At 53.4% G+C, this 27,995-nt stretch overlaps 1 protein-coding gene across 2 annotated transcripts; it reads right to left on the bottom strand.

The window, feature by feature from the left end:
* Window positions 1-107: 107 nt before the first annotated feature.
* ipo13b (importin 13b) lies at window positions 108-25,709 on the bottom strand. Of its 2 annotated transcripts, XM_051932494.1 has the most exons (20): window positions 24,959-25,703; window positions 18,252-18,988; window positions 17,105-17,245; window positions 16,882-17,023; window positions 16,588-16,754; window positions 16,387-16,507; window positions 9,655-9,802; window positions 9,399-9,580; window positions 9,289-9,315; window positions 9,062-9,196; window positions 8,829-8,975; window positions 7,358-7,438; window positions 7,124-7,261; window positions 6,946-7,042; window positions 6,071-6,123; window positions 1,995-2,061; window positions 1,176-1,234; window positions 1,011-1,100; window positions 741-922; window positions 108-660 (listed from the first exon to the last, which is right to left on the bottom strand). In XM_051932494.1, exons 1-20 carry the CDS (start codon window positions 25,022-25,024, stop codon window positions 564-566), a joined length of 2,877 nt encoding a protein of 958 aa, XP_051788454.1. In that variant the 5' UTR covers window positions 25,025-25,703; the 3' UTR covers window positions 108-563. The 2 variants fall into 2 exon arrangements, with proteins under 2 accessions (XP_051788454.1, XP_051788455.1); XM_051932495.1 differs by lacking the exons at window positions 108-660; window positions 6,071-6,123 and having other exon boundaries at window positions 821-922; window positions 24,959-25,709.
* Window positions 25,710-27,995: the final 2,286 nt, after the last annotated feature.

Genomic DNA, 27,995 nt, shown 5'->3' with positions numbered 1-27,995 from the left:
CCGGACCAGACATCCTGGGGAGGGGGGGTTGGGGGTCTCCAGTGGGATCTTAAGTCCTGGGCAGTGGCACCTCCAGAAAGACACACAAAGGACACGGCGCGGGCACACTGTGCTTATCTCGTCGATATTTAATAAATTAAAACCTGGTACAAAAAAAAAAAAAAGAAAAAGAAAAAAAGAAAAGAAACCCAGCAGCCCTGCGTTAGACACGGAGAGGAGCGCTGGTGCCAAGCAGGATCGAGAGGGACGGGGGGGGGGGGGGCAGAGGAGCCCACATGGGCACACATATGTCCACCAAAGAGGCTCAGCGGGCAGCATCCAGTCAACACACAACGAGAGCACAAACACGGACACATACAGGCGCTGTGCCCGGGCTGCCCGCCGCTCCAGCAGGTTTGGGGGGAAAGGGGGGGGCTCCTCCTGTGGGCACAGGGTCACTCGGCTGACCTTCGCATGCGTTGGGGGAGAGCATGGCACCGGGGTGCCAACCTGTCCAGCCTCCCCTCGAGTCCCAACATGACACACAGACAGAGAAGGTCGACGGTGCGAGCAGCTGGCATGGCTCAGTAGTCCGCGGCGTACTCGGTGCCATGCAGTCCGCGGCACAGCAGCGTGAACTCCTTGACGATGTCTTTCACCCGCCGCTTGTTGACACGTTCTCTGTGGGCAGAGAGAGCAAACAGCCATAAGTGGTCTCATTAGCCCCCCCACGGTGGCACCCCTGGACGCCAGGACTCTACCTGAGGATCTGCTGGCAGAAGGTGTCCTTCTGCTCCTGCGTGAGGCGGCTGGACGGGAAGGTGGGCTGCTGCAGGAGGTCCTTGAGCCACAGCGACAGGTAGCTGAAGCAGTGCTTGTTCAGGGCAAAGAGGATCTCGGCAAACTGATCCATCATATTGCGGGAAGACTGACCGCCGATGCCCTGTGGCACCAAAGACAATGTCAGGGCGTGGCTGACAACCCCCCCCCCCCCCCCCCCCCAACCTCACCTGACTGGCACATGGCCTCACCTCAAGAAGGGCCTGCAGGAGCAGCCGGCCATCATCGTGTACCACCTGTCCGATCAGCTGGACGTCTCCACAGTGAGGCAGCAACTCCGTCTGCGGAGGGCACGACACGGTCAGATGGGCAGAAAAGTGGACGGCGAGCAGAACGGCACATGGAGGGCTACTTACAAAGAAGAGGCAGGTGGCCTTGACAGTTGGAGCCTCGGGGAACTTGAGGGACATCACGCCTGTGGAAAGAGAGGGGGATGCCAAGGGTCAGCCTGGCAATCGAGGTCACACACACACATGCTTGGACAGCTGGCATCCCCTCCTGAGAGACCGATGTGCTCAGGTGACGGGGACACTGACCAACCAGCCGCAATACTTGAAGCACTTCAGCCACCACCCGGGTACTGAATGGGGGACAAAGTGACCGACCAGTGGGATGGACCTGGCAGCATCAGGACAGTCAGGAGGGACACAGACTGGCAGCAAAGGCCACATGCACCTCGGTGGCCAGCTGAGTGACGGAGCCCCCGAATAGACACAATGCGTGAAGCCATTCTGGGACCACCGTTAAGGCTGAAAATGGAGGCCAAAGTGACCTGTGGGACAGGGGTCAGCGACTGCCCACGGTGACACTCGTCACTCCGGCCATACTAAACACGCAGGGACCAGCAGCAACTCTGCCAGCGAGGTGACAGCAGAAGGCACTCCATCAAACTCGCAGTGCAAGGCGAGGCCCCTCACGGGATGCCCACCTAATCTTCTCCCCTGGCGATCTGCGCACACAGTGCTGCCGTCCACTTGTGTGTGCCACACACGCTGGCAGGGAGGGCCTTCTGTAAAGAGGAGCTCCGATGCTTTCGGTGGGCACCCCTGACCTGCTGGCTCTCCACCCGATGCCAACAGCCACACTGGGCTGACCAAAGCGGCCCAACGGTCCCCTCCAGGAGGAGTTCAGTGCCCCTCACGTGCCGCTCTGGCGGCCCCCCCCATGATACTCACCACAGTGGAAAATGGCCTTGACATCGAGCGCCTCGGACAAGAACAAGTCGGGCTTCCGTTTGAGGGCCTAAAAGCAGAAAGGGGTTTAAAAGAGACGCAGGCGATGCGGCGGAGGAGGAGGGCCACCGTCCATCCACGCGCCCCACGGGCTTCTCACGCCCACCTCGCTTACCTGCCAGCCGCCTGCCCTCAGCTCTTAGAGGCTCAACAAAAGAAAACCAAAGGAAAAAGAACAAAAGGAAAAAAACCAAACCAAACCAAACTAAACAAACAAACTTATTAAATGTAAGAAATCTAAAAAACATACTGCCAACCAAACATTAAAATTTAAATTAATTAAAAGGTATGATCAAATATGTAAGAAAATTATTACATGTAAAAGACAAGTGAGGAGAGAGAGAGAGAGAGAGAGAGAGAGAGAGGGGGGGGGGGGGCTGCCAAGCAGGCCGCACTGCAGGTCATGTGAGCGGAGGGTCTCTCGAGTCATGTGACAAGGGGGCAGCAACGCCTGCTGGGCGTCTGTGCAGCTCAAGTGTCCCTCTGCTGGGCCTTTAGTGACCACACATTGGGCACACACCCCCCCACTTGGCTACAGTGTCCAGTCTGAGGTCTCGGACCACCGCAGTGGCTGCTGGTTTGATGCTAATGGGGCAGGCAGTTTAAATTTGCTGAACTTTTCCTTCACAAGCTCACCATTTTAACAGGCGGCGTGCCCAGCGAGACGGACATCTGCGTCATGGCGCTCGCTGGACGATCTGCAGCTGGCAAAACGGGTTGCTACTTTAAATGAGCCACAGAGCTGCCTGCTAGGGTCAGGGGTCAGGGTTTGAGTGATGTCACCTCAGGGAGGACCTGCATCACCCCGACAGAATACGCCATCGGTGACAACCACGCAAGATGAAACGTGCAGAACAAAGACCACCAATGGCTTGTGAAGTACGGATATGCGCATAATAAACGAGTCCAAGGGCTGACCAGCTAATGAGATGCGCATAACAAACGAGTCCATCAGATAACCAGCTAATGAGATGCGCATAACAAACAAGTCCAAGGGCTGACCAGCTAATGAGATGCGTATAACAAACAAGTCCAAGGGCTGACCAGCTAATGAGATGCGCATAACAAACGAGTCCATCAGATAACTAGCTAATGAGATGCGCATAATAAATTAGTCATCATATAACCAAGCTAATGAGATGCACATAACAAACGAGTCCAAGGGCTGACCAGCTAATGAGATGCGTATAACAAACAAGTCCAAGGGCTGACCAGCTAATGAGATGCGCATAACAAACGAGTCCATCAGATAACTAGCTAATGAGATGCGCATAATAAATTAGTCATCATATAACCAAGCTAATGAGATGCACATAACAAACGAGTCCAAGGGCTGACCAGCTAATGAGATGCGCATAACAAACGAGTCCAAAGGCTGACCAGCTAATGAGATGCACATAACAAATGAGTCCATCAGATAACTAGCTAATGAGATGCACATAATAAATTAGTCATCATATAACCAAGCTAATGAGATGCACATAACAAACGAGTCCAAGGGCTGACCAGCTAATGAGATGCGCATAACAAACGAGTCCAAAGGCTGTCCAACTAATGAGATGCACATAACAAATGAGTCCATCAGATAACCAGCTAATGAGATGCGCATAATAAATGAGTCATCATATAACCAGCTAATGAGATGCGCATAACAAACGAGTCCAAGGGCTGACCAGCTAATGAGATGCGCATAACAAACGAGTCCAAGGGCTGACCAGCTAATGAGATGCGCATAACAAACGAGTCCATCAGATAACCAGCTAATGAGATGTGCATAACAAACAAGTCCAAGGGCTGACCAGCTAATGAGATGCGCATAACAAACGAGTCCAAGGGCTGACCAGCTAATGAGATGCGCATAACAAACAAGTCCAAGGGCTGACCAGCTAATGAGATGCACATAACAAACGAGTCCATCAGATAACCAGCTAATGAGATGCGCATAACAAACAAGTCCAAGGGCAGACCAGCTAATGAGATGCACATAACAAACGAGTCCATCAGATAACCAGCTAATGAGATGTGCATAACAAACGAGTCCAAGGGCAGACCAGGTAATGAGATGCACATAACAAACAAATCCAACAGCTGACCAGCTAATGAGATGCGCATAACGAGTCCAACAGCTGACCAGCTAAGGCGTGTATAACAAGTGGTTAAACAATTAACCGGCTAATGAGATGCATATAACAAAAACGACCACCAACAGCTTATAAAGTATGCGCATAACAAACGAGTCCATCAGATAATCAGCTAATGAGATGTGCATAACAAACGAGTCCAAGGGCTGAACAGCTAATGAGATGCGCATAACAAACGAGTCCAAGGGCTGACCAGCTAATGAGATGCGCATAACAAACGAGTCCAAGGGCTGACCAGCTAATGAGATGCGCATAACAAACAAGTCCAAGGGCTGACCCACTAATGAGATGCGCATAACAAATGAGTCCAAGGGCAGACCAGCTAATGAGATGCACATAACAAACGAGTCTAACAGCTGACCAGCTAATGAGATGTGCATAATAAATGAGTCATCATATAACCAGCTAATGAGATGCGCATAACAAACGAGTCCATCAGCTAACCAGCTAATGAGATGCGCATAACAAACGAGTCCAAGGGCTGACCAGCTAATGAGATGCACATAACAAACGAGTCTAACAGCTGACCAGCTAATGAGATGTGCATAATAAATGAGTCATCATATAACCAGCTAATGAGATGCGCATAACAAACGAGTCCATCAGCTAACCAGCTAATGAGATGCGCATAACAAACGAGTCCAAGGGCTGACCAGCTAATGAGATGCGCATAACAAACAAGTCCAAGGGCTGACCCACTAATGAGATGCGCATAACAAATGAGTCCAAGGGCAGACCAGCTAATGAGATGCACATAACAAACGAGTCTAACAGCTGACCAGCTAATGAGATGTGCATAATAAATGAGTCATCATATAACCAGCTAATGAGATGCGCATAACAAACGAGTCCATCAGCTAACCAGCTAATGAGATGCGCATAACAAACGAGTCCATCAGCTAACCAGTTAATGAGATGCGCATAATAAATGAGTCCAAGGGCAGACCAGCTAATGAGATGCACATAACAAACAAATCCAACAGCTGACCAGCTAATGAGATGCGCATAACGAGTCCAACAGCTGACCAGCTAAGGCGTGTATAACAAGTGGTTAAACAATTAACCGGCTAATGAGATGCATATAACAAAAACGACCACCAACAGCTTATAAAGTATGCGCATAACAAACGAGTCCATCAGATAATCAGTTAATGAGATGTGCATAACAAACACGTCCAGTAATTAACTGGCTAAGAAGATGCGCCTAACAATGGGGTCCTGTCTCATTTGCACCCCTCGCTGTTCCTTAAATTCTGACACACGAGGCACGGCTCGCACCTCCAAACCGAGGCCTGCTAACGAGAGGACTGGCCGGAGTGAAAGCTGCGCTACTCTGGGCCTCGGGAGTCCATTCTGACACGTTTGTTTCCTCTCCTTCAACCCCCCACGCTCAGTGTCTGGTGGGCCTCAGGCTTCTTGGGCCTTCTTTGGGAGGTCGCCCTGCCTATAATGCCACCCAGTGTGCACTCAAGCGCAGGTGACGGGCTCACCCTTTTTCTTTATTCCCAGGTCACTCTTTTCTTCTGTCGGTCTAATGAAGACCAGTTTAGGGTCCCTGATGTCCTCCCCCTTGATAACATTTACCAAAATCTGTCATTGCTGGTTTAAGGAGTGTCTGTCCTACAAAAACACAGAGGTTTCCTTCTTGAGCCCCCCCAGCCCCCACCCCCCCCAAAGGCTCTTAGAAGGTCTTTGGACCCCAAGAGTCCAAACAGCGCCACTTTGAGGACCAGCAGTACTTCCTGCAAGCTCAGAATCCCAAAAGGAATTTTATCAACTGAAAGATGGGCCGAATTAACAGAGAAAGAGGAGGAGGAAGAAGAAGAAGAAGAGGAGGAGGAAACTGAACGTGAATGAAATAAGAAACCAAAAACACACCTGAGCCTGGAGTTGCATAAATGAATCAACAATATCAGGATGATCCCTGGGCCCTAAAATATAATAAAGATGTAACTTAAGAAATAATAAGAAGAAGGTACAAAGAGCAACTCAATTGTCTTGTAATTGTGGGAAAAAAAACATTGAAAGAATCTCCGAGTGAAGCAGGGCGTGGCGGGCGCAAACAGAACAAAGAGAAACATGAAGCTGTCAAAGAAAAGAAAAGAAAAAGCAAAGGAACAAAGAGGGGAGGGACGTGAGAAACCTGGGGCCCTGCTATAGAGCCCCCCCCCGAGACCCCGAAAGAAGAAGTGCCCCCCTGAGTAACTATGAACATTTCTCTGGGACCCCTAACTGCTTAGAAGGCACTCACAGCAACCCCTGCTGTCCCCAAAACACTCTGTGATGCCCCCCAGGACCTCCAAAAACCTCCGCAGACCCCCCAGCAGTCATTTGTAATACCACCCCCCCACCCCCACCTCCAGGTACGGTGGGATCTGATGACACCTGAACCCTCGGTCCCCTCCATCGCCAGCATTCCACCGCCTCAACGCTTTGATTCCGTTTTGTTTTCTAGCGCCCCCTAATGGTCAGCACTTGCAGAGGGCCCACTACAGGCGTCTTACATGGCGCTGTGCCGTAGTCATCGTCGCCCGACCCACACCACAGGGGGCAGGACCAGGACCAGAGTGCTGCTGCCCACCTTTTGGGCCTTCAGTCCAGTAGTGGCTGCCTGCATCCCATCCAAATGCCACGAAAAAAACTGGGGGCCAGCAGCATCTGCCGCCCCCTCACCAAACCCCCCAACTTACACCAGGACCGCATTCTCACTCATGGCCTCCTCCATCCTGCTCCAGGTGTCTGACAAGACCTACCTTGCTGGAAAATGGAGAGTGTCACAGAGGTGGTCAGCTGGAAGAGCGCCTTGATGGGTGGGAAGTGCTCCGTTTCATTAGCAAAGATGTGGACCATCTGAAAGAAGAGAACATGATCAGACGTGGCCTCGAGCGGGGTGGGCTCACACACGACCCCCGGCAGGGCAGACCCCCTCACCTGGCGCGTCAGGTCCAGCGCTGACGCCTGGGGGATTGTGCTGTACATCTGGCCCAACATCTCTGAGAGCTGAGGCACCATGGGGGCGAAATCGTGCAGCAGGGTCTTCACCGACTTCTCGAAGATGGCACACACCGCCTGTGGCACAGCAGATACACACACACATTGTCAGGCTCATGGAAAGGCATGGCAAACGCCAAGACAGCTCACTAGGCCCACGGCCCACCTACTCACCTCCACCACCTGCGAGTCGTTCAGCCACTTGCTCAGAACGTTCTGGATGAGGGCAAAAAGCTGCTGGAGGACCACCACCACCTGTAGGGACAAAGCGGCGTCAGGGGGAAAACAAAGCCCAAGGTCTACGACACCGGACTGGGGGTCTTCATGCCAGCCACCATCTTAGTTAGGTGGCAGGAAGTGCTGCACCTCCGAGAGAACCGCAACGGCCCCCCACGTTTGGTTTAACCAGACAGGCGTCAATGGGCCTCACTTATAGATGAAAGAAGGCAATGGGTGGGGTCACTCGGGCAGACCTCCACTGGTCCTCTGCAGGACAACAGCCAGCACCTCAGACTCAGAGGGGACCAATGGCGGCTTGTCTGGGGTCTGTCAAAAGACACCTAAAGACCTCTGGTCTGGTCCGGTCTGGGACTGGACTCGTGGTCTTCAATGGCAGGTGTCACATCTGCAGGACACCAGGGGCCGCTCATCACCTGTCCAGTGCCACCCTTATGGTGACTCAACATTCAGCTGCGAGGTCCTTCTTCAGCAGCAGGAGCTGACAAGCTTGTCAGGACTGTGAAGAAAGACGGACGGACGTGTCAAAGGACAGAGACCCGTGCTCAGGACCACAGGTCACCCTCCAGTGTGACAAGGAGCCAAAGCAGCTTTAGGACGGCCCGGCTGAACATGTCAAGGAGTGACCTGAAAACAGCGGGACACTTAACTAGGTGACGGCCCCCCCATTCACGGCCTGTGTGTATACAACTGATGTGGACAGAGTGAAGGAGCCTAAATTCAGTCCGAGTGCGCTAAACTTCACTGCCTTCATCTTAGCGGACCCTCAGCTTCTTGTAGTCCCCCTTTGCGGTTGCCAGTTAACAATAAGTGCCGGACCACTCCAAGTCAGGGTGTCAGACTCGGCTCCCGCTGCCCTCCACTTTATAATTAGAAGCCAACGCCTACTGCTGCTGAAGCGGACCCTTCGCTATGCCACGGCTCGGCACTAGGGCCCATCGCGCAGCTCCATCATCATCATCATCCTCCTCCATATTTGTGTCTTTTCAGTCCTCGCTCTTAACTGGCGGCTGCTCAAAGACAAAGACCAACTCTGAGGAAGTCAATTCAAGTCACGGCAGCAGTGACTGGCTACACCCTACCAAAGTGGGAGTGGCCCACCAGGACTGGCGTTTGACACCCCGGTCCCCCATTGCGGTGGGCTCAGACAGCCCCAGGCCAGCCTCCTCATACTGCGATATCTGGAACCACACAAGTGTATCCTTGAAGCAGAGGACAACGCAGACCCACCAGTAAAGGTGTCTGGACCTTGAAGAGTGCCAGGCCCAACAGAAATCGATGAAGGTCCATCCACAGGGGCAGACTGGCACAAGGCTAGTACCCTATACGCGGCCAGAGACACAGCCTGGCCTGGACAGATAGACAAGGCTCTGGGGTCCCTAAGTGGCACCCCAACGGACAGACTTACAGGGTTGGGTCCCGGCTCCGTGTGCTTCTTCTTCACCTCCGTGCCCTCCGCAGACTCGTCGTCATGCTGGGTGATGTCAAGGGTCGTGAAAAGGTTTGAGAGGAGCCCCAGGATGTGGATGATTGCCAGCTTGTTAGATGGGTTGGGCTTCAGGAAGAAGAAGAAGGAAAAAATCAAAAGTGAGAAACCCAAGATGGCATCACAAAGAGCGAACAGGCCTGGTGCCCGCTTACTGTCTCCTCTGCCAGCTTCTCCAGCTGCTGGATGTAGGGCGTGATGAGGGAGTGCAGGTTCCTCAGGATCTCCTCCCCCGGCAGCGCAGACAACAGGAAGCCCAGGGCCTGCATGAGCCACATACACTGACTGGTCTGCAATGAGAGGGGGGGACAAGGACAGTGTCAGGCAGGCGAGGACGAGGGCATCACACGCATCCACCCACCACGAGTCGCCCTCCACTGACCTTGTGAATCTGCTTGATCAGCACGTCCTGCAAGAGACAAGAGCCGAGGATAAGCGGGGAGGTCAAACGCTGCAGACCCCCACCCAGGGCCAGCCTGGGGGCCCACTCACCTGCGACACGGCCACAATGTTGGCCGCATAGGGCGTCAGGTCGTACTTGCACTCTCGGCAGATCTTCTTCAGCGTGGACACACTAGAAATGGACAGCTCTGGGTTGCCCAGTGCATGCAGCACCAGGGGAAGGACGTTGTTGATCATCACTGGGTGGTCCGCCAGCCACTCCGCCAGGGCACCTGAAAGACAAACGGCATAGGAGACGCATGGCCTGCAGCGGAGCCCCTCGGACGGACAGGGTGCAGACACCTACCGATGGTGAACATGACCGTGTCGGCCAGCTGCACATTGTTGATGTTGATGCGAGGGATGAGGCCGATGAGGCCGGGAATGACGTCCGAATAATTGACATCGATGGTCTCTGCGATGGACTGGAAGCCATAGAGCAGGGTCTCCGTGTGCTGAAAAGAAAAGCTCAGCTGTGTGTCACGTCTGGCAGACCATCGGAGGGCACACTCAGGCTGGGCACCCCCTTGAAATAAAACGTCAGGCACATCCTCCAGTAAACTGGCACCATAAAGTCACCTGGTCCTTCTCCAAGATGGCTCTCGCTCGTCTCTACCACTAAGTTGGTATCTGTGCCATTGCTTTGATTTATTTGTTGGTATAAGGCACATGTGATGCCGAGACCACCCAGCCTAGTGACGCGGCGTGCCTTCGTGTGTCGAAGCTCTCGGGTGGATCTGCCCACCACAGCGCCCACGCACTCCCAGCCGCCTGCCCGTCTCATGCCTTTGATGCAGCGGCCGCATTTAACATCAAAGCAACGGAAAGGGGGCGCACAACTCCTCAACTTTTACGACGGCGGTGGTCCCAGAGGGCCGCAGGTTTCTTAAGGAGAAGTGAATGCCTGCAGGAGTGCCCCCTTTAAAACTTCATTTTACTCTCGAATGGCCTTTAGTGGCTCCTTCTTAACAAGGAGATGGAAATCTCACCTCAGTGGGCTCCTCGTTAGCGCTCCGCTTTGATCAGATACTTAAGAGAATAAACTGAAGAGAAAAAGAAAACGGCTTCTCTATTTTAGGTTTGAAATCAGTTGGATGACATCCTTGGAAAGAAAAAAAATCAGAAATAATTTAAAAATCTACGACCCGACATGGAGACCCGCGAGCGGCTGGGATTGTCTGGGCGTTCGGATTACTGCAGGACTAGCCGTGCTACCCGTGGAAGGTCCTCAGCAGTGACACCACACCACCTGTTGGAGTAGATGGTGTAACACATTTATTAATAAAATGCACTGCGCTTGTCATTCCAACCGATAGCACGTCACACAGACCTGTAGCAATGAAATGCATTACTTCATACAAGTGTTTGAGCCGCCACCTGTTGGAATGGCAAACGCAGTGCATTTTATTGCAAAAAAGGTTTGTGGGAATAACAGACACCGCAACTGGACAGACAGTTACCGTTTTATTAAGGTGGATAATTTGGAGAAGATGCAAATTTTAAATTGAATAAAACCGCGTAATCAAGACTGGCGTCAAGCCGGTGAGGGAAGGCCAGCGTCAGTTTTGATTGCGTGCATTTAAAACAGGAGTTTAAAAGGCAACTGCTTTTCTGGACAAGTTTGGAGATGCCAGCACAGGACGGGGACACTGGGATAGACGCACAGGTGTCAGAGGGGACATTGGGAGGAGAGTAAATACAAAAAGATTAAAGAAGTTCATATTCAGATAAACCGACCAGCGTGTACACGCGTGCTACAAGATATAAAAGACCCTGCGACTCCGTTTATCTCAACGTGACCTCACTGACACGGAACAAGACCACTGCAGATTATCAATGCTCCCGATTCGGCTGATGGAACTGTTGCCACCAAGGCACTTGACACACTTCAGAAACACCTCGACTGGCACAGACAGAGAGACGTCACAAGAGTGGAGGAGCGAAGACGTGACATCTGGCATAAGAAAACACCTGGCCACCCGATACGAAGCCTGCAGGGCGACTCAGGTTGGCATTGTTCGGCTCGTATGTCTTCATCCCGAGTGCTTAAATCGCTCCAAAAGCAAACTTAGGCAGTTTTAGATGGAATGACGTTTGCTGTTATCCCACTGAAACCACCTTGATGTTTACTGATGCTAGCAAACCCCGAGGTCGAGGGTCTGAGACACCCGCCCTAACGCAGCTCCCACACGTTCACAGCTTCATGTTGTGCTCATGCAGACTGAGCTCAGGGGTCCCAGCAGGAGCAGCTCCAGGTCTTTGCCAAGATCTTTAGTGTAAAATCCTTACAGGGTGGCCAGTCCCTGGTACTGTGGGGGGACACAGAGAGCAAGGCCGGTCTCGGCCATTGTTAACGTATTCAGAGGTACACACACACACACACACACACACAGAGCACTGACCAACAAGAACCTCCGAGGCCACTGCTGGGGTCCACTGGTCTGACTGTATGCCCCCTGGCAAGTCTCCGTAATGATAAAGTGAGACACACGTGTGACGTACCAGGCGGGGGTCCTTGGAGCCGCACAGAAGAGGCCAAGCACAGCAATGGTGTTACAGGACGGCCGAGGACTAAACCAGCAGATGGCACGAGCCCCGCGACTCCCACCTAACCCTGACCCCGACCCTGTCCCCAGCTGCCATAGTGGTGACACTGTGTACCCACAGCCCTTACAATGAAGTGAAGCCCCAGGACCCCCGGCCTTCTCTACTGTACAGCCGTTTGAGTGTTTCAATCCATTCCAGATTTTCCGATGGGCTACATTATCGGTTCCATTTAAAATAACAAGAAAAATCTTTTCAATATCCAATTTTTTTGTTGAATCCGTTCCTTAAAATATCCACCTCTAAATGTGCGCATTGCCAGCTCCAGTCACAAACACAAGTAGAGACTCCCAGGTCACTGGGACACACGTGACTCCACATACCAGGCTTGTGAAAGGGCAGCAAAAGGGGTCTGCAGACACCAAGCGCCCCTCTGGCAGAAAAGAGCAGATGAGAAGCAGCAGGGACAGGACACTTTCCCAACAGCGACCCTCTAAACAGCAGACTGCTGCCCATCAGTGAGAGATGATGCCAGGCAGCATGTTGAAAAACGCACCTGCCATACCACACAGCTGCCACCTGAAATCACGAATGGCTCTTTATCAAACACCGTTGTCCCCGACTCCTTCACAGTCGTCACTCGGACCTCTGAGGAAATCAGGAGGGGGCAAACACTTTCTCACAGCACTGTGCACACCACGTCACGTGTTGCTCCTCTTTCTGAAGTTGCAGGGATACCCGTAATCTCACAGCTCACGGCTGACTAAACTCGCTTGCTTTTGCCGGATGCCACGACTCTGAATGGCTGATTCTGCACAAACGGGTTTCACGGCTGGCATTTCTTTTTCTGATCTCTCTTCTCGCTTCAGACTGGCAGATTTAAAAACACACACAGCCAAACTCGCTAAATCCAATTTAGGGTCAGACTCCGAGACCACAAGAAGCCCACCAAAGATCCAGAAGGGTCCGAGTTGCGATTGAGGGCTCTGCCACAGAGTCTCCCCTCCATTCACATCCATCCTTAGGGAAACACCTGGGGCAGAAGAGGAGACCATTGGGCCCATCGGCCGCTCGTTTGTTCAGCTAATAGCTAAAGTCACGCATGTGGGTCCCGTGGGGATCTCCTGGTGGGCTCAGGTAAGCCCAGCACTCCCACCACCACTACCTGGATCTCTGGACTCCTCTGCAGCATCGACCAATTGGCAGGGAACAAATCCTAGCTCCACCCCTGCTGCTAGCCCCGCCCCCTATCTACAGCGGTCGTCTTTTGACCTGCTAAGGACCCCGAGATGGGGAGCTTGAGAGGGACATGAAGAAGTGACGCTCATCTTGTGCTCTGTGTCTCCGGTGGGATTATTTCTTGTTTGTTTTTGTTTTTAAATTTTTCTCATTAAATGGCTGTGGCCAGGTTGGCACCTCAAAGATTCCCGGAGCCATCAGTAGTACCCTTCGTGCCACACTGTCCCTCACCCAGAACCTTCTTAAAGCCTGTCCTGGTTTCTCCTTCAACTCCAAGTCTTGGTGGTCTGTTTGACTCCCACAACTCCCTGCATGCTGAAGTTCTTTTATGGCTTCCCCTTCATCTCCAGGGGTGTCCTCGAGTACACGAAGCGTTCAACTTCACCGATGCCATCGAGCAATCTGAAGACCTGGATGAGACCCCCCATGCAGTCTCCACTGCTTGCTGATTTGATTGGTAAAGTGTTCTGATGGAACAGGTGAAGGAAAGCGGGCATGGAGCCATTCTGAAGTCCAGTGCCATGCTGTTCAATGCCAATAATAATCCTAAACATCAAAGGAAGTGCCCGAGTGCTGTATGAGCCAACCAGCTCAGAACAAGTGTGTGTGCGTCACGACATCGGCTTCAGAGAGACCCACGGGGGTCTTGCTCATCATTACTCCGCCCTGATGCCTGCTGGGTGTATGCAGCGGTGAGCGTCGCCAGGAGAGGCAGACCAGGAGTCTGGGCAATGGCTGTCAGAGGTGTGGAGGGTTCTTGGGGTTCTGCAGACACTTCACAGATTCTTTGGCCAAAGCTCTTCAGGGAGACCACCAGAGAAGCCCCCTTTGGTATATTAATAAATGAACAGAGAAGGTCCGCGATCCTACAGTCACAAAATCACAGTTGACCCTGATGAACTTAATGCCTTATGGTGGCCACTTTCATCTCCTAACATGTAGACCACCTTTGACCAAAACAGACCCACATGATGTCTTCTTCTCTTCTCTTCTTCCTTGTAGGACGTAAGGAGGATTTTGAAATGAGAGTTCATGTTGATGAGGCATCAGGTCTGCACGGAATGCCAGGGCGGATTTTAATAACCCGCAGCAACCAATCAGGCAAGAACTTCAGTGATACCTTCTGGATCACCTCCTACTGCTGCAAAAGGATGATAGTCTGTCTGTGTGTCACAGTGAAGTGCAGGACACTCCAGACAGTCACAAGCAGTTCACAGAGGAGACCATCGGACTCACAATGCACACCGCCAGCATGGCACTCTGCTCTGCCAATGTCCTGACACTTGGCACCGTTGGACCATCCAAAGCTGACTGCCCGACTCCTGGAGTTAGTGCCATCCTCTGCAGCCACACTCTGGACCTTCTGACTGGCAGCGTCACATCCTCCAACACTGGCACTCCATGGGGCTGTGAGCGGAGCTGTCCGTTAGGGTGGTGCGGCCAAACACAGCGCCAGCTCCATTATTGAAGTGTGTGATGCCGCCATCATGGGCCTGGTCACCAGAAATGATGAGACCCCTTGCAGAAGACTGGGTTCCTCCCCTGCCTGGGGCTCATGTGCCGTTTTTATGGTCCTCTCCTTCAGGTTTAACGTTAACACTGTTCGTTATTTAGCTTCTTAGGGTCACTGTGCAATCAGCTTTATTTCTTGTGGTTTGTGGGACGTCCCGTCTGTCTGCCCATCACCTCAGGGGACCCCCCTCAGCCCTATAAAGGTGTAGGTAAAGGTTCACTGACTGCACTCCTCTAGGTGGTGGGTTTTCCTGTGTTGATTGCTTGGATTGTTTGTGTATTCCAGGATTTGGGACCCCCGTACTCCATCCTTCGACCATTCGTTGGATTTGTGCTTTAGGGGCGCCTTTGCCTTTTCTGGCATCCCCTAACGTGCCTTTCGGACTCTTTGGTAGCCTCACGGTTTAGCAGAACCGTATTTGAAAATAAACCGGACTTTCAATCAGAAGGACTCCTTGTGGCTCCATGTTGGGATGACATCACCGTCCCCATTTGAGTGAGGATTTCATCGTACGGTGGGCACAGGACATGATAAACCGGAACTGCAGCAACGGTCACAGCTTGAGTGACGATGGCCACACGGTGACCGCCAATGTGCTGCACAAACCCCCAGCGAGGCGTTTCTGCTCACAGGATCATCAGAGGAGCTTCTGTGGGGGTCCCAACTGGAGACCTGCACCTTTATACACAAGTGTCCCATCGTGGGGCAACGGCCAGGGGGCTCCGCACTGCGCTCTGACACTTTATGTGCGTTTTTTGTCCCCTTCTGTAACTCCCATTACATTCCTCAGTTCGAAGGACCACTCAGTTTATAACTCCAAGACCACCCACCCCTAAGGAGCGGAGTACAGGATGGCCAGCCACTCGACAGGACCGGGCGTTTTGCACAGACCTCCACGAGTGAAGCTTTTACACGACGCCGCCTTCATTGGAGCCACCAGCCAATTTATCTGTGGGTGACACGGCACGGGGGGACGGACCACCCGCATGTCAGCCATGCCATCCCTGCACAAGCCATCTGAAGATGGCCCCTCTTTCTCTTTCCCTCCATTGCAGTCCCCCCCACTAATCGGCTTTCACATCCTCACTGGAAGTGTCACTGTTTCTTTGACGGCTGTGAAGCTTTCAGACTTGATGACAGGGACGTCACTTTTTCGTTGTGCTGCTTTTCTCGTTTTATTTGCTAATAAACACAACTTTGCTTTAAACCCCCCAATGCTCTGTCTGCACATTGGGGGCGATCGAGGAAATCAAACCAATGTGGGGATTGTCACCTCTCTCCAAGGGGGAAGTGACAGCACACGAGCCTCCATTGTCTTGGGGACACCAGTCCGGTCTGCTCTGCTCTGGTCTACGCTAGCGAGTCAGCATGTGGAGCACTGGTGGGGGGGGGGGCTGTGCAGACACCACTCACAGTATATGTGTGTGTGTGTGTGTGTGTGTGTGTGTGTGTGTGTGTGTGTGTGTTCATCTGAAGGGGTGCACAAGCAGACCACCCAATATGAAATCTCGCGAGCCCCAGTGACTCCACGATAACACGATGCTGACGGCAGGGTGGTCAGTGAAATTCCTTCTTGCAGGTCCATCTTAACCCCCCGTCTCAAGTCACTGCACTGGTTTCCAGTTAAATTTCGACTAACGACTTGTGAAAGACCACCCCAGCCCAGTGTTTTGCTCAAACGCCAACTCCTCTCAGTGGTCTTCTACCACGAGTCAGTCACGAGAGCCCCCCCGGCACACCTACCTGCCATGAGGCCGGCTGGTCAGCATTGGTCAGCAGGCGCCCCAGCTTGTCATACAGGTTACTAAGCAGCTCAGCTCCAAGCATCTCGTAGACATACATGAGGGTGTCCGATATGTCGACCCTGAAAAACGAGGGGACAGCAGTCAGAGAGGGGAGCAGACCACCATGGCTCCGTGGGGCCACACCTGCACAGACACTTACCGGTAAATTCGAAATTGTTCTTTCTCATCGGAGGACCAAGAACTGTACTCTTCATCAACAGGAAACTGGGCTTTGTGAAGCAGGACGTCCACCAGCTGAAAGTAGATGGGCCGGTACACTTGCATATAGACCACCTGCTTGTCCGTCTCAAAGGACATGATATCATCCTGAAAAAAAGGGGGGGGGCATCAAGTAACACGCCAACGTGGATCCTGTAAACTCCACCAGGGCGCCTGTCAGCCAACGCCCACTCTGCCAAGGTGCCAGCCTCACCTCTACCGTCTTGCACCATACCTGAAGTGTGTACCAAAAGGTCAGTGTCAGCGAACTGGTGGTCTCATTCACGGGGTAATGACCAGGGATGCCAGTGCAGAACATGATCATGTTGACAAGTGCCAAGAAGCTCTGCCAGTGCTCCACCTGCTCCAGCAGAACCCTGCGACAAACACAGAGAGTCGGTCAGCGCCCTGCCCGGTGACATCAAAACAACACCCAAACTGGCACCAGCCAGAATTACCGAGAGTGGTTCTCGCCAAGTGCCACGGCAATGCGACAGATGCCATGGGACGTCTCCATGTCGCAGCTCTGCACCGCCTGCCGCAGCTGTTCCTGCAGCTGCAGCACCTGTGGGATCAGCTTGAGCAGAGTGTTGACGTACCTGCGGAGAAGAAGACGAGGGTCAGTACGGGGGATGGGCAAAGGGGCCCACCAGCCACCGTGCTGTGACCAAGTATCTGCCCCCACTCCTTCAGCCGAAATGCAACAAGGGAACCCGAGTGAACACACAGTACAGTTTTTAAATTCAGGCTTTCTAACATTCTCACCACTCGTGTGAAAAAGTAAGTGCCCCCACAGCAGCTAACTAAACACGTCCATCACGTGATGCCAGTCTTCCACACTGCCCTCTCTCTTCTTCGCTTTAATTCAGACACTCTGGCAGGTTTTAGGGGTGCCAGCTGCTCGTTTTAGCACCTCTTAGGGGTTCAAGTCAGGACAAGGCCACTGCAGAACTTCACAACAGCCATCGTCCCACTGCATAACCCACTGAGGCTTCAGGACAGACAGACGAGTGGACGCTCTTCTTAAGAATATTCCGGTTAAGTGCACAATTCCTGGCACCTTCGACCTGGCAAGTCTCTCCACGCGTCGTCTCTCCATCACACTTGTGCCCCAGGTTTTCCCGTTGGTCTGCTACCATCAGAGTGACTGTGTGCTCATCGGTCATGGACATGGACTCGTTAACGTTGTCCTTGGCCGAGGCTGGAGGGCCCTGCAGTTCCCTGGATGTTGTTCTGGGATTCTCTCTGCTGTGGTCTTCAGGGTCACTTTGGCAGGCCAGCCTGTTCCGGATGGTCTCTTTGTCCCCCTTTCTTATTTTCCTCATCTCTTCAGCCATTTTCAGTGCTCTTCTGAGAAGACCTCACTCAACACGTGGCAGGGCTGGCTGGCTGCGTTTGGTCAGCGGAGTCGAAGCATCGGTTAACTCTGGTCAGCTGAACGAGTCCCTAAGGGGGCAATTACCTTCTCACAAGTGTAAGGAGAACTCGTGTTCTGTGTCCTCTCAGGACCCCCTTTATCTGATACTAAGCCTTCTCTAAAGACTCGAGCCAAAGTGGGGGGGCAAATACTTTTTCACAATTGGCTTCACCCCAAACTCCACTCACCTCTGAGAGTCGGGCTGCGAGATGGCGTTGACGATGGCCTCCACGGCGGTGTCGAAGAGCTCGGGGTCCTGCAGCGACGAGAAGGCCACCTGCACGAGACCCTCGCAGTCCGAGAGCGGCACGTCCAGCTGCACCCAGCTGGAGAAGCACTTGAGCACCTTCTGCTTGATGAAGCCCGGCGAGTCGTGCTGCTGCAGGAGCTGCTGCAGGAGGGGGAAGACGGCGGCCGACTCCTGGCCCAGCGTGTTGCGCACTTGACCCTTGCGGTACTGCGGCAGCCGGCTGGTCTGGAACTCCTCGGGCAGGACGGTCAGCAGCTCCAGCAGCGCCAGGCAGCGGGCCCTGCCGTCCACATCCGAGCTCTCCGTCTGGAACATCTTGACCATGTCGCTGACCGCCGAGGGCCAGTTCTCGGGCATCATGTTGAGGGCCAGCGACGCCAGGGCCACGCACAGCCGGGTCAGCACGATCTTGGAGCCCGAGGCGAAGCGGGCGATCTGGCTGAAGAGCTGGCTCTTGAGGCTCTCGTACTGCCCGGCCGGGATGTCGCCCCAGTAGCGCGAGATCTTGGTGTGCAGGGCACTGGCGCCAAAGTACTGGATCTCGGGCACCTTGTCCGGGCTCAGCAGGGCCCAGCTAAAGTGCCAGGCCTGCGGGGAGACCTGAGCATGCATGAGCCACTTCTGCGCCAAGTTCTTGTTCTCAATGTTGGGGTCATAGTAGAGCTGGTGCAGCGCCTGTGGGCACAGGAGGGCAATGAGCAGAAAGAAAGGACTTGCACAGAAACACACACGCTGATTTGTGGGTGGCACACATGGCCACACTGTCACACACAAGAGCCCATCATGCAAAGCGGGGCCAATGCACACAATGGCATATTAACGGGTACGGTGTGCCAGTTATGTGTGCACAAACTGTACACGGGCACATACGCTCACCCCGACACACACACACAGGGCACAGCACTTGCTATCAGATGGACACGACATCACGCTCGCACTCGGGGTGACATCTGTTCATAAAACATGGCTCGGCGTCTGAGTGGTGGCACCATCTGCCACACTTGAGGCACTCAAATGAACTGCTGGGCATCCAAATAAAAGGGGGGGGGGGCACATGCCACCCTTGGTCTCCCTCAACCCAGGAAGTCACACATGCTAGTTGCCAGTGCCCCCCTTGCCAGATGCAGTTCAGAGCAGTAAGATGGGGTACCACCAGTTCACATAAAGTGGGTAACACAGAGTGGTGTGACCAGTCCTCTCCTCAGGTAAGAGTGGCACACTGCCACCCCTGAGGCTTGACTGACAGCCAGTAAAACAGAGAATCTGCCAACAGCAAACATTTTAACTGCTATGTGCCCAGGCCACCAGGCATGACTGTTCAAGAACCCAATATGCCATTTTCATGGCCTGGCAGTGTTTGCCAGGTATCCACCAGCTTTCACCTCATAACCTTGGTAGTTAACTATTAATGAAAATAAGCTGAATGCCACCTGGGCTGCAGCCTCACATTGGCATAGTCACAGCATTAGGCTCTGGCGACCCACAACTGCGTGCTGATGCCAACGGCCTTCACTCCATGCCTGCCCTGCTCAGTCCACAGACAGCTTGAAGACGCAACAACAGTAACAGTGCCACCTACGGGCACCACCTGGCAACATCAAGTGCAGTTCTGGGGACACCAGTGGCTGTAGGTCCTGCCATCCACTCCCCCCCAGGTGACCTCAGATTGTTCCGGTAAGGCAGACAGAGGTGCCCAGGTGGCACAGACCAGCAAGAATGTCAGTGGGCTCTGAGAAAGTGACAATAGGGAGGGCTAACTGTGCTTTTAAGTCTCCGCCCTACTCATGAATATTGATGAGTTGCCATAAAATGTCAGGAGGTTGGGCGGTGATTTTTAATTTTTAGTATGACGTTCCATCCACAAGATGGCAGCAGAGTGCTGTCCCGAGTGCTCGCTGGGCCTGCCGCTCCACAGCTCATTGAAATCGCAGCCGAAGGGTGAGGAGGGCAGGACCGGCCCGCTCGGAGGGGCTCAGTGACCCGTTCACATCCAGATTATTTTAAGGGTAATTCAGTTAACCCAAGTAACTTTTTGGGATTAACACAGAACTGCGAACACGAGAGGCGCTCGGAGTTTAACGGCACAGCAGCTCGTCCTGCACAGCCAAGCGAGTCACAGTCGGGAGCGCAGAACACAAAAGAAGAAGAAGAGCACCGCTGGAGGAGGACATCCTGCCTGTCACAAGGCCATGGCGCAGCGGTGTCCGGGGTCTTCATGTCACTTTAAAAGTCACGCGCTGCATTTGGATCCACGGCCACAGACTGTGCGTCTCACGTTTGCTTTGCTTTTATTGAGCGCATTTGGCTTGGTGGACAGCACTGAGGACACAAGTGAGAGGAGTCACATCTGAGGGGGGCACGCGGGCATCTGCAGTTACAACACGATGACCGGCGCACCTGCCACACATGGCAGTGTAGTGAGCACGGTGGGCTGCGTCCCTAACCTCACCATTATATAGCGCCTTTCAGAGCCATTGCTCACTAGTCAGTAGTTTAACGTTAATGGTGACGCTTCACAAGTGACAATACTGACTGTGCATCCTTATTCTATAGCGCCTTTACTTAGTGGGCTGAAGTTCACTGGGGCCTAACAAGGTTAACTGGTGGTCCGAAATAAACCTGGAAAGGCTGGACGTCACACTGGGCGCTTGGTACAATTAAAGCCCCAGGACTTGGTGACTTTCCAGATGCCAACGTCTCAAACCCACCAGACTGGGGGTCCTCTGACAACACGGCCTTTTAAACTCATCGTTACAAGGACGGCTTCAAAGAGTTTGATTCAACGGGAACATCTGGAATGATCTCAGAATTCAGCCGAGTCTGCAGTTTAGTGTCAGACAACAAGCTAAGAAGACGCACAGACAGAGTGGGTCGCTCAGGACGCCCCCCGTGCTGAAATCCCCCCCATTTGTTGTTACACCGGGGGTCCTCATCTCTGCCCCCTGCTGGATTATTCTTTTATTCATTAAGGCCAATACAAGCGTACCTAAAATAAATGACGTGCCAGGACTGCACTCCTAGTGTTTGTGTGCTTTACACTGAACCACAGAGGAAAGGCGCTATAGGGGGTCACCACAGTGATGGAGGTCCTTAAATTAAAGCCACTCAGGAGGATTTATGTTTCGGCTGTGGCCTCAAAAAAGGCATCGAGTGTTGAAACCCTTCACTGCCACTCTGTTATATAGCGCCTTTCAGAGCCATCGCTCACGGACCACAGCGCTGGACCGAACTGCTTAACATTAAAGGGTCACATTACACTCCACTCTGTACAAGTGACAGTCCTGGCCTTACACTCCTCTGTCATATAGCGCCATGCACATCTGTCACTAATCAGCAAGTCACCGGACCCCCGACAACGAGGGCCCTACAAACCGATTATATAGCACCTTGAACATCTATCACCAGTCGGGGTCCCAAAGAGAGTCGCTCTGTCGAATGTTGACTGCCACACACAAGTTAAAAATGTCACTTTAATCTGTACAAGTGACAGGAATGACCTTAGAAACTTCCCAGAGAGAGCACAGCGTGAAAGGGACAATTATATAGCGCCTTTCTATCACTGACCAGAGGGGACCACATTGATAAACGTCGATTGGCACAAGCAAGCGTAGGTGACATCAGAGCAGTGACAAGCTGCATGTTAATCAGCACAGTCAGAATTTCACTGGACGCCCGAGAACAGACTGGTCATATAGCGCCTTTCACCGCCATTGTTGTCATATAGCGCCTTTCACCGCCATCACTCTGCTATATCAGCCCTTCGTATCTATCAGTCACCCACAGATTAGCAGGTATGACTTAACAAGGTCATTATGTGTCCAGTACACATGACCACCGTCACATAGCGCCTTTCACGTCCATCACTAATGGTGCCACTGGACAGCAGCAATGAGCTTTATGATAATCTGCTGTTCCCTGCTGGACTCCCGAGATTACAGTCGTGTGCCACATGACGCCTGGTCGGGGGTCCCAGAAGGTGTCAATGGGGACTTCAGAAATGCCGAGTGGACAGCCAGAGGCAGCGGGCGCAGCACGTGTGTCTCACGCTGCCAGCTCTGCACTGTCCTTTGGCGTTATTTTAATGTCACCTGTCCCTTCACACAAATAAAACGTTCACCGTGTGCCAGCGGACGCTTTGACTCCCAATGTCACGTGTCCCTGGAGTGTCGTGGATTTAGTCGGCAGCACCCCCAGGGCTCAGCCGAGCACCGGAAACACGACGTCCACCTCAAGTGACGTGTAAACCGATTACACAGTGGCACCACGGAGTGACGACGTCCTGCATGGCGATTAGAATGGCACATGGCCTCACAATGCCCTCAGAACCCTGGTATACAGCGCCTTTCACAGCACCTTCCCCACCTCAAACTGATCAGCAAGAAGGCCAAACTGCTCCAGTCAGTCATCACCTGTAAGTACGAATGTCACTCTGCACTGTACCCTGTGACAGTAATGACCCACTGAACCTGCTATATAGCACCTTTCACAGCTGTCTCTCCGTCGCTCACTAATCGCGGTGGCACCACAACGTGTCACGTGTTGACTGGCACATGTGTTTGAATGTCACTGGTGACATGTGGCAAGCCTCTCCTGAAGTGACATGGAGGTTTGTCCCTCACTGTAAGATTGCCACCCTTGTCACCCTGACTGTCGCACCCTGCCATTCGGTGTCGTTTGCGCCCGTGTCTGCTATGCCCGTCGTTATCATTCGTGTTGAATTAGGCAGCCAGAAAAGGCGACTCAGAGCACCAAAAGGAGCTCCACGTGACGTCACAACCACCATGATGACGTCACAGAAACAAACGCAAATGTCACACCAAATCGTCTTTCCTGATTGACAACAAGAGAAGACAAAAAATCAAAGAGAGCAACGTGGGCCACCAGCACAGCGGACCACACGAGAAGTGACAGGAAAAGGGGACACTGTCATACAAGTGTGCCGCCAGGGTGACAGATCAGCTGGCACTGCACAATTGTCACAGCCTCGAGCTCGCCCTGCCAGACAAGATGGCAATCCAACTGTGCACAAGTGTCCGCCACTGTGGAGGTCACCCTGATGGACGGACAGCAGTGGGCACCGACGCCTCAAAGCTTTAGCCACTCCCTCGTACGCCAGCTGTGCCGAGTGCAAGAGATGGCGCAGTTTGTCTCCCTTTCAAAGTCACAAGTGCAGGACGAGGGCTGCCTGGCAGATAAAATTAGCTCCACATTCCTGCCAACTGACAGCCTGCGAGCTCACAAATGACCGCCTGGCACCTGTCCACATGCCTGCACCAGACACAGACAAAAACAACACGGCGCCCAGTGAAAAAGTGCATTCGCAACACGGCACTACCTGTAAACATGCCAGTGCCACCCTCCCCATGGCACAGTGCTGGAGCCCCCAGGCAGCAACTGAAATAACAGAGACTAATGAGAAGGCTTCTGCTAAGTGTCTCCCTGAAGGATGTGGTGACGGGCATGAACTGGCATCAAACTGTCTGTGGCAAAGCTCTCCCTCACTCCCATGGGAGGACATTAGCCTGCAACTCACTGGGTGCGCCGAGCACAACTTTATACTGATGGGCACAACACCAGCTGGCACTTTACATGTCCCCCAGAACGGGCAGAACAATCAGTAGCTCATCCTGCATTTAACAGAAACAATACCACCCTGCCACCTTTGGCACCACCTGCCTTTCAAACACACACAACTTCGCCTTCTCCCCAGAATATGCCAGTTGCACATGCAGGTTAGAAGAGGCCCCACCGGGCAGGACCAGCATGATACCCCCTCGCCCACAGCAGGGGACAGGCCTGAAAGGACAGGCTGGGAGGCTGTGGGTGATCTTGAGGCTCAGCATGTGCCAAAGAAGCAGATAATGGCCTGCCCGCCCATCGCCCACTTTAGAGGGCACAGCAGCGGGTGGAGGTTGGCATCACCCTGGATGAGCCGCTCCTCACGTTGTAGAAGCCACTCACCCAGAGACTGACCGCTGGACTGTCCACTAGCCTGCGGGTCAAGCCACCAGACATAACAGTAGGCGACAATGACCTTCGACCAGTCTGTCCACCTCATCACTCCGTCAGGTGGCACTTTGGCAGGGCAGGACTCAAACCTGTGACTCCAGCAAATGCCTTAATATGCCTTACAAGACACGAGGCTGACCGGCCGCCAAAAGCACCAATGCAGCCTACAGCTCAGGCCCAGGAGGGGATGCCCGCTGGCATCTCACTGTACCCAGAGGCCTGTTCACAAGTGCCAACTTTCATGCAACTCACAGAACTCGGCCTTTGCCAGGCTTCCCAGACAGGTCACAACCCCACGGCTCCCATACAAGGCCGCGTGCCAGGAAATGATCGGGCGCAAGTAAGAACCACCTGGTGGCATTCCTGAAGTGAAGAGTCAGCAGCTTATTCTTATCACACAAGACAACCAATGGCATTGCTCACAGTTTGCGCCCACTTGTTTCCTTTAAGTTGTAGGCATCCCCTACATGGCCTGGCAAGAGGACGGGCACTAGGTGCCACTAATGCAGACAGAGTGGCCAGCCAGGCTGGGCCACCTCAGGTCACCTCGGCGTCACAATAAGGCCTCCCCCGTGCCAAAGCTGCCAGCATCACTTACCCACACTCCAGATAAAGTGCCACCCAAAGCGCCCTCACCTTCTCCACATTCTCCACTGTGAAGTCCAGGCTGTCCGGGCTCTGTCCACTCCGGCCGTGTTCCATTTACGCAACGTGCCACTCTGACCCTGAGCTGCCCTCTAGACGGGTCTGCCTGCCACCAACTGAGCTTTGGGAAAGGCGACGGCGACAGAGACGGTGTGTTGTCCTCAGCTTTTCCGCTCGTTTCCTTTATAGCGCCGCTGCCGGTGGACAATGTCTACTGGGAGCTCATCGCAGGGCAGTGCCATCTAAAAGAACTGCACCAGTGGCATTCATGGAGGAAGAAAAGGCGGACAGCCCGTCTCAATCCGCACCGCCTGAAGGGAGCAGACAGCCGCGTGCTGCCTCTCTACGAAGGGGCGCCCGACATGCCCGGCCGCCGCAACGAGCTCCTCCCAGCAGCCGCAGACTCCGGCGCTCAGTACCGTCAAGGAGCCACGCAGAGAGTCGGGATCTTCGGGGAGCAGCGCCGTCCACAAGCCGCCGAGAACGATGGGGCCAACGTCCACGGAGCAATTCCTCGACACTGCCCACGGTGCCCAGCCGGTGTGAGGAGGCTCTGCGCCTCGCCGCTCTTCTCTACGAGCAGAAATGTCGTCGTAAGGAGAAATAAGGAGTGCGTGAACGGCCGTCACAAATCCGCCGCAGTGCTGCTGGGTCTCCGGGACGAACCGAGCCGAAGCGGGTCGGCACTGCAGGGAACCACTGCGACACCCTAATTAACGGAGAGACCCTCCCGAGCGGAGCTTAGCGGTGGAGCTGCAGAGGCAGCAAGTGGCTGTCCAAGAGGGCGCCTGAGCGAACGCCAGTCTGGCGTGCCAGCTCTCTTCCTTCAGACGGCAGAAAATCCAGATGACAATCCCTGAATAGATTACAGAAAAAAAGCACCGACCTGTCCCTTGCGGCTCCGTTGCACTACTGTCCTCTTTTTGGGCTTCTTTCTGACAGGCGCTCTTTTCAGCTGACACCGACTATAGGACTGCGTGAGAGCCGCGCTGCTTGCTGGGACTTGTAGTTTTGTATCGACGGCAGGCTGCTGTAATTGCAGTACGCGGGATTGAGCTGTAAGAGTTAGGAGTTGAGCGAGCACGCCGTGCTAAAATGTAATATTTCGGGATCGCGTCAGTCTCAGCGGGAAACGGACGCAAAACCGGAGAGAAAAAAGAATTTCAGTTTAAGTGAAGCGATGCACCCGAGCGTTGAAAAAAATGACGAAAGCGGAGAGGCCCGTCGCTCCGGGCCTTCCACAAAGGCTGCGCTGCGAGCTGTGAAGAGTCCGGCAGCCTCGCGCTTCACAGCCCACTGCGCTCGTAGCTTTGAACTCGCGGCATACAAATGTGTTTTTATTGTAAGTGCGATCATTAAATGACACTTTGCTTTGAACAATAGTCACTGTCTTAATATAGCGCCTTTCACGGTAGACATGGTTTTGTGACCCACCTCGTCAATGATGAACCCGAGGTCTTTGATCTGCAGGGGGTGACTAAGCCCGTGATCAGCGTGTCCAGCAGTCCTGACCCAAAGCCACCTAGAAACCTCAGCAGCTCCATTTTACATTTTATGTGGTTAGCAGGCACATTTATCCAAAGTGACTTACAAATAGGTCTCCATAATCGAGTAAACATCAGTTAGGTGGACTGTTTGGGAACAAGTGTGACTTGACAAGGTGACAGAATTGGCCACCACAAGTGAAGAGCTCAGCATAAAATGCCAGCGAAATTACAATTTCTAGGGTACGAAACACAGACAGAAATTCACCACCCAAGAGGGTCTTCTGAACTTTGAATGGAGGTGGGCAGCTCGTTCCAGCAGCTACCCACAAAAAGAGTCTGGACTGAGATTTGTTGCCAAGCAGATGCCATTCATCAGCAGACCCGAGTGGACCTCACAAGTGTCCCCATGAACCCAAGTCCGGACCCTCTGACTTCTCTCTAGCGTCACGGATTTGAACTCCATACGTGCCGCCACAGGAAGCCGGTGCAGTGGTTGGTAGAGAGGAGTGACGTCTGCTCACCTCGGCTGGTTGAACACCACTTGAGCCTTTCTGGTGACACATGCCACTAGTCCAGATGTGACAAAACCAAAGCTTGGACCAGGAGCTGCGCTGCATACGCCATTAGATAGGGTCTGCTCTTGGTGAGTCTGCAAGACTAAGAGACCCCAGTGACATGGACAGTGAAGGACAGCTGGTCAGCGATGACCACCCCAACCTGGAGGGCACTAGCGATAACGAGCTGAGCTGAACAGAGTTGGGGTGTCAAATAGACGCACGAGGTGGGATGATGAGCTGAGCTGGCAATGGTGGTCAGTCAGACATGCAGAGATTGCAGCTGATGCCAGGTGGTCCTCTGCAGGGAGCGACAGGTACAGACAGCATGGCACTGATATGAGAAGGCCCACCAAGGAGGGGTATAAGGAGGAGGGGGCCTGCTGCAGACCTCGGGGCCCCCTTGACATCTCTCCACGCCAGGGCACACCTGCGGGCAGACCCAGTGGTGCCAAGGCCAGAGAGGGTGGAGGCACAGGAGGGGTCTAGCAGGATGAGCACCGATGACAAGTTGGTAGCTCTGATCTGCTGTAACGCGTCGCCCACGGTGGAATGGCCCCTCTTGAACACTGACTGATGTAGAAGAGAGGAGACATACTGGCGTGTAATGACCCCCTTGAGATGGGTCGAGAGTGGGCTTCTTGAGGAAGAGGAGTTACTAGGGCTGTTTGAACACAGTAGGGGAAGTGACTGTGATGGGGGGGTGGTGACGACGACGTGTGACCGTAGACACAAGTGAGGGATGGGGGGGTGGGGGCGCAGTGAGGAAGAGGGGCGACCAGAGAGGAGGTTGGGAACAGCAGTGATGAAGAGGAGAAGGTTGTGGTGTATTCAGAAGGGAGCAGGCTGGCCAGTGGAGGTCAAGAGAGTTGACCACTGATGGTGCCCACGTTCTCGGCAAAAGCAGAGAAGAAGGCCGGAGTGCCAGGCGTGTTGTGGTCCTGATTGGAAAGCAACCAACAGCAGAGGAGGAGGAGGACACTTGAG

This window comes from Erpetoichthys calabaricus, chromosome 10, assembly GCF_900747795.2.
Source record: "Erpetoichthys calabaricus chromosome 10, fErpCal1.3, whole genome shotgun sequence".
NCBI classification, from domain to species: Eukaryota; Metazoa; Chordata; class Cladistia; order Polypteriformes; family Polypteridae; genus Erpetoichthys; species Erpetoichthys calabaricus.
This window is presented reverse-complemented; position numbering and strand designations above follow the sequence as displayed.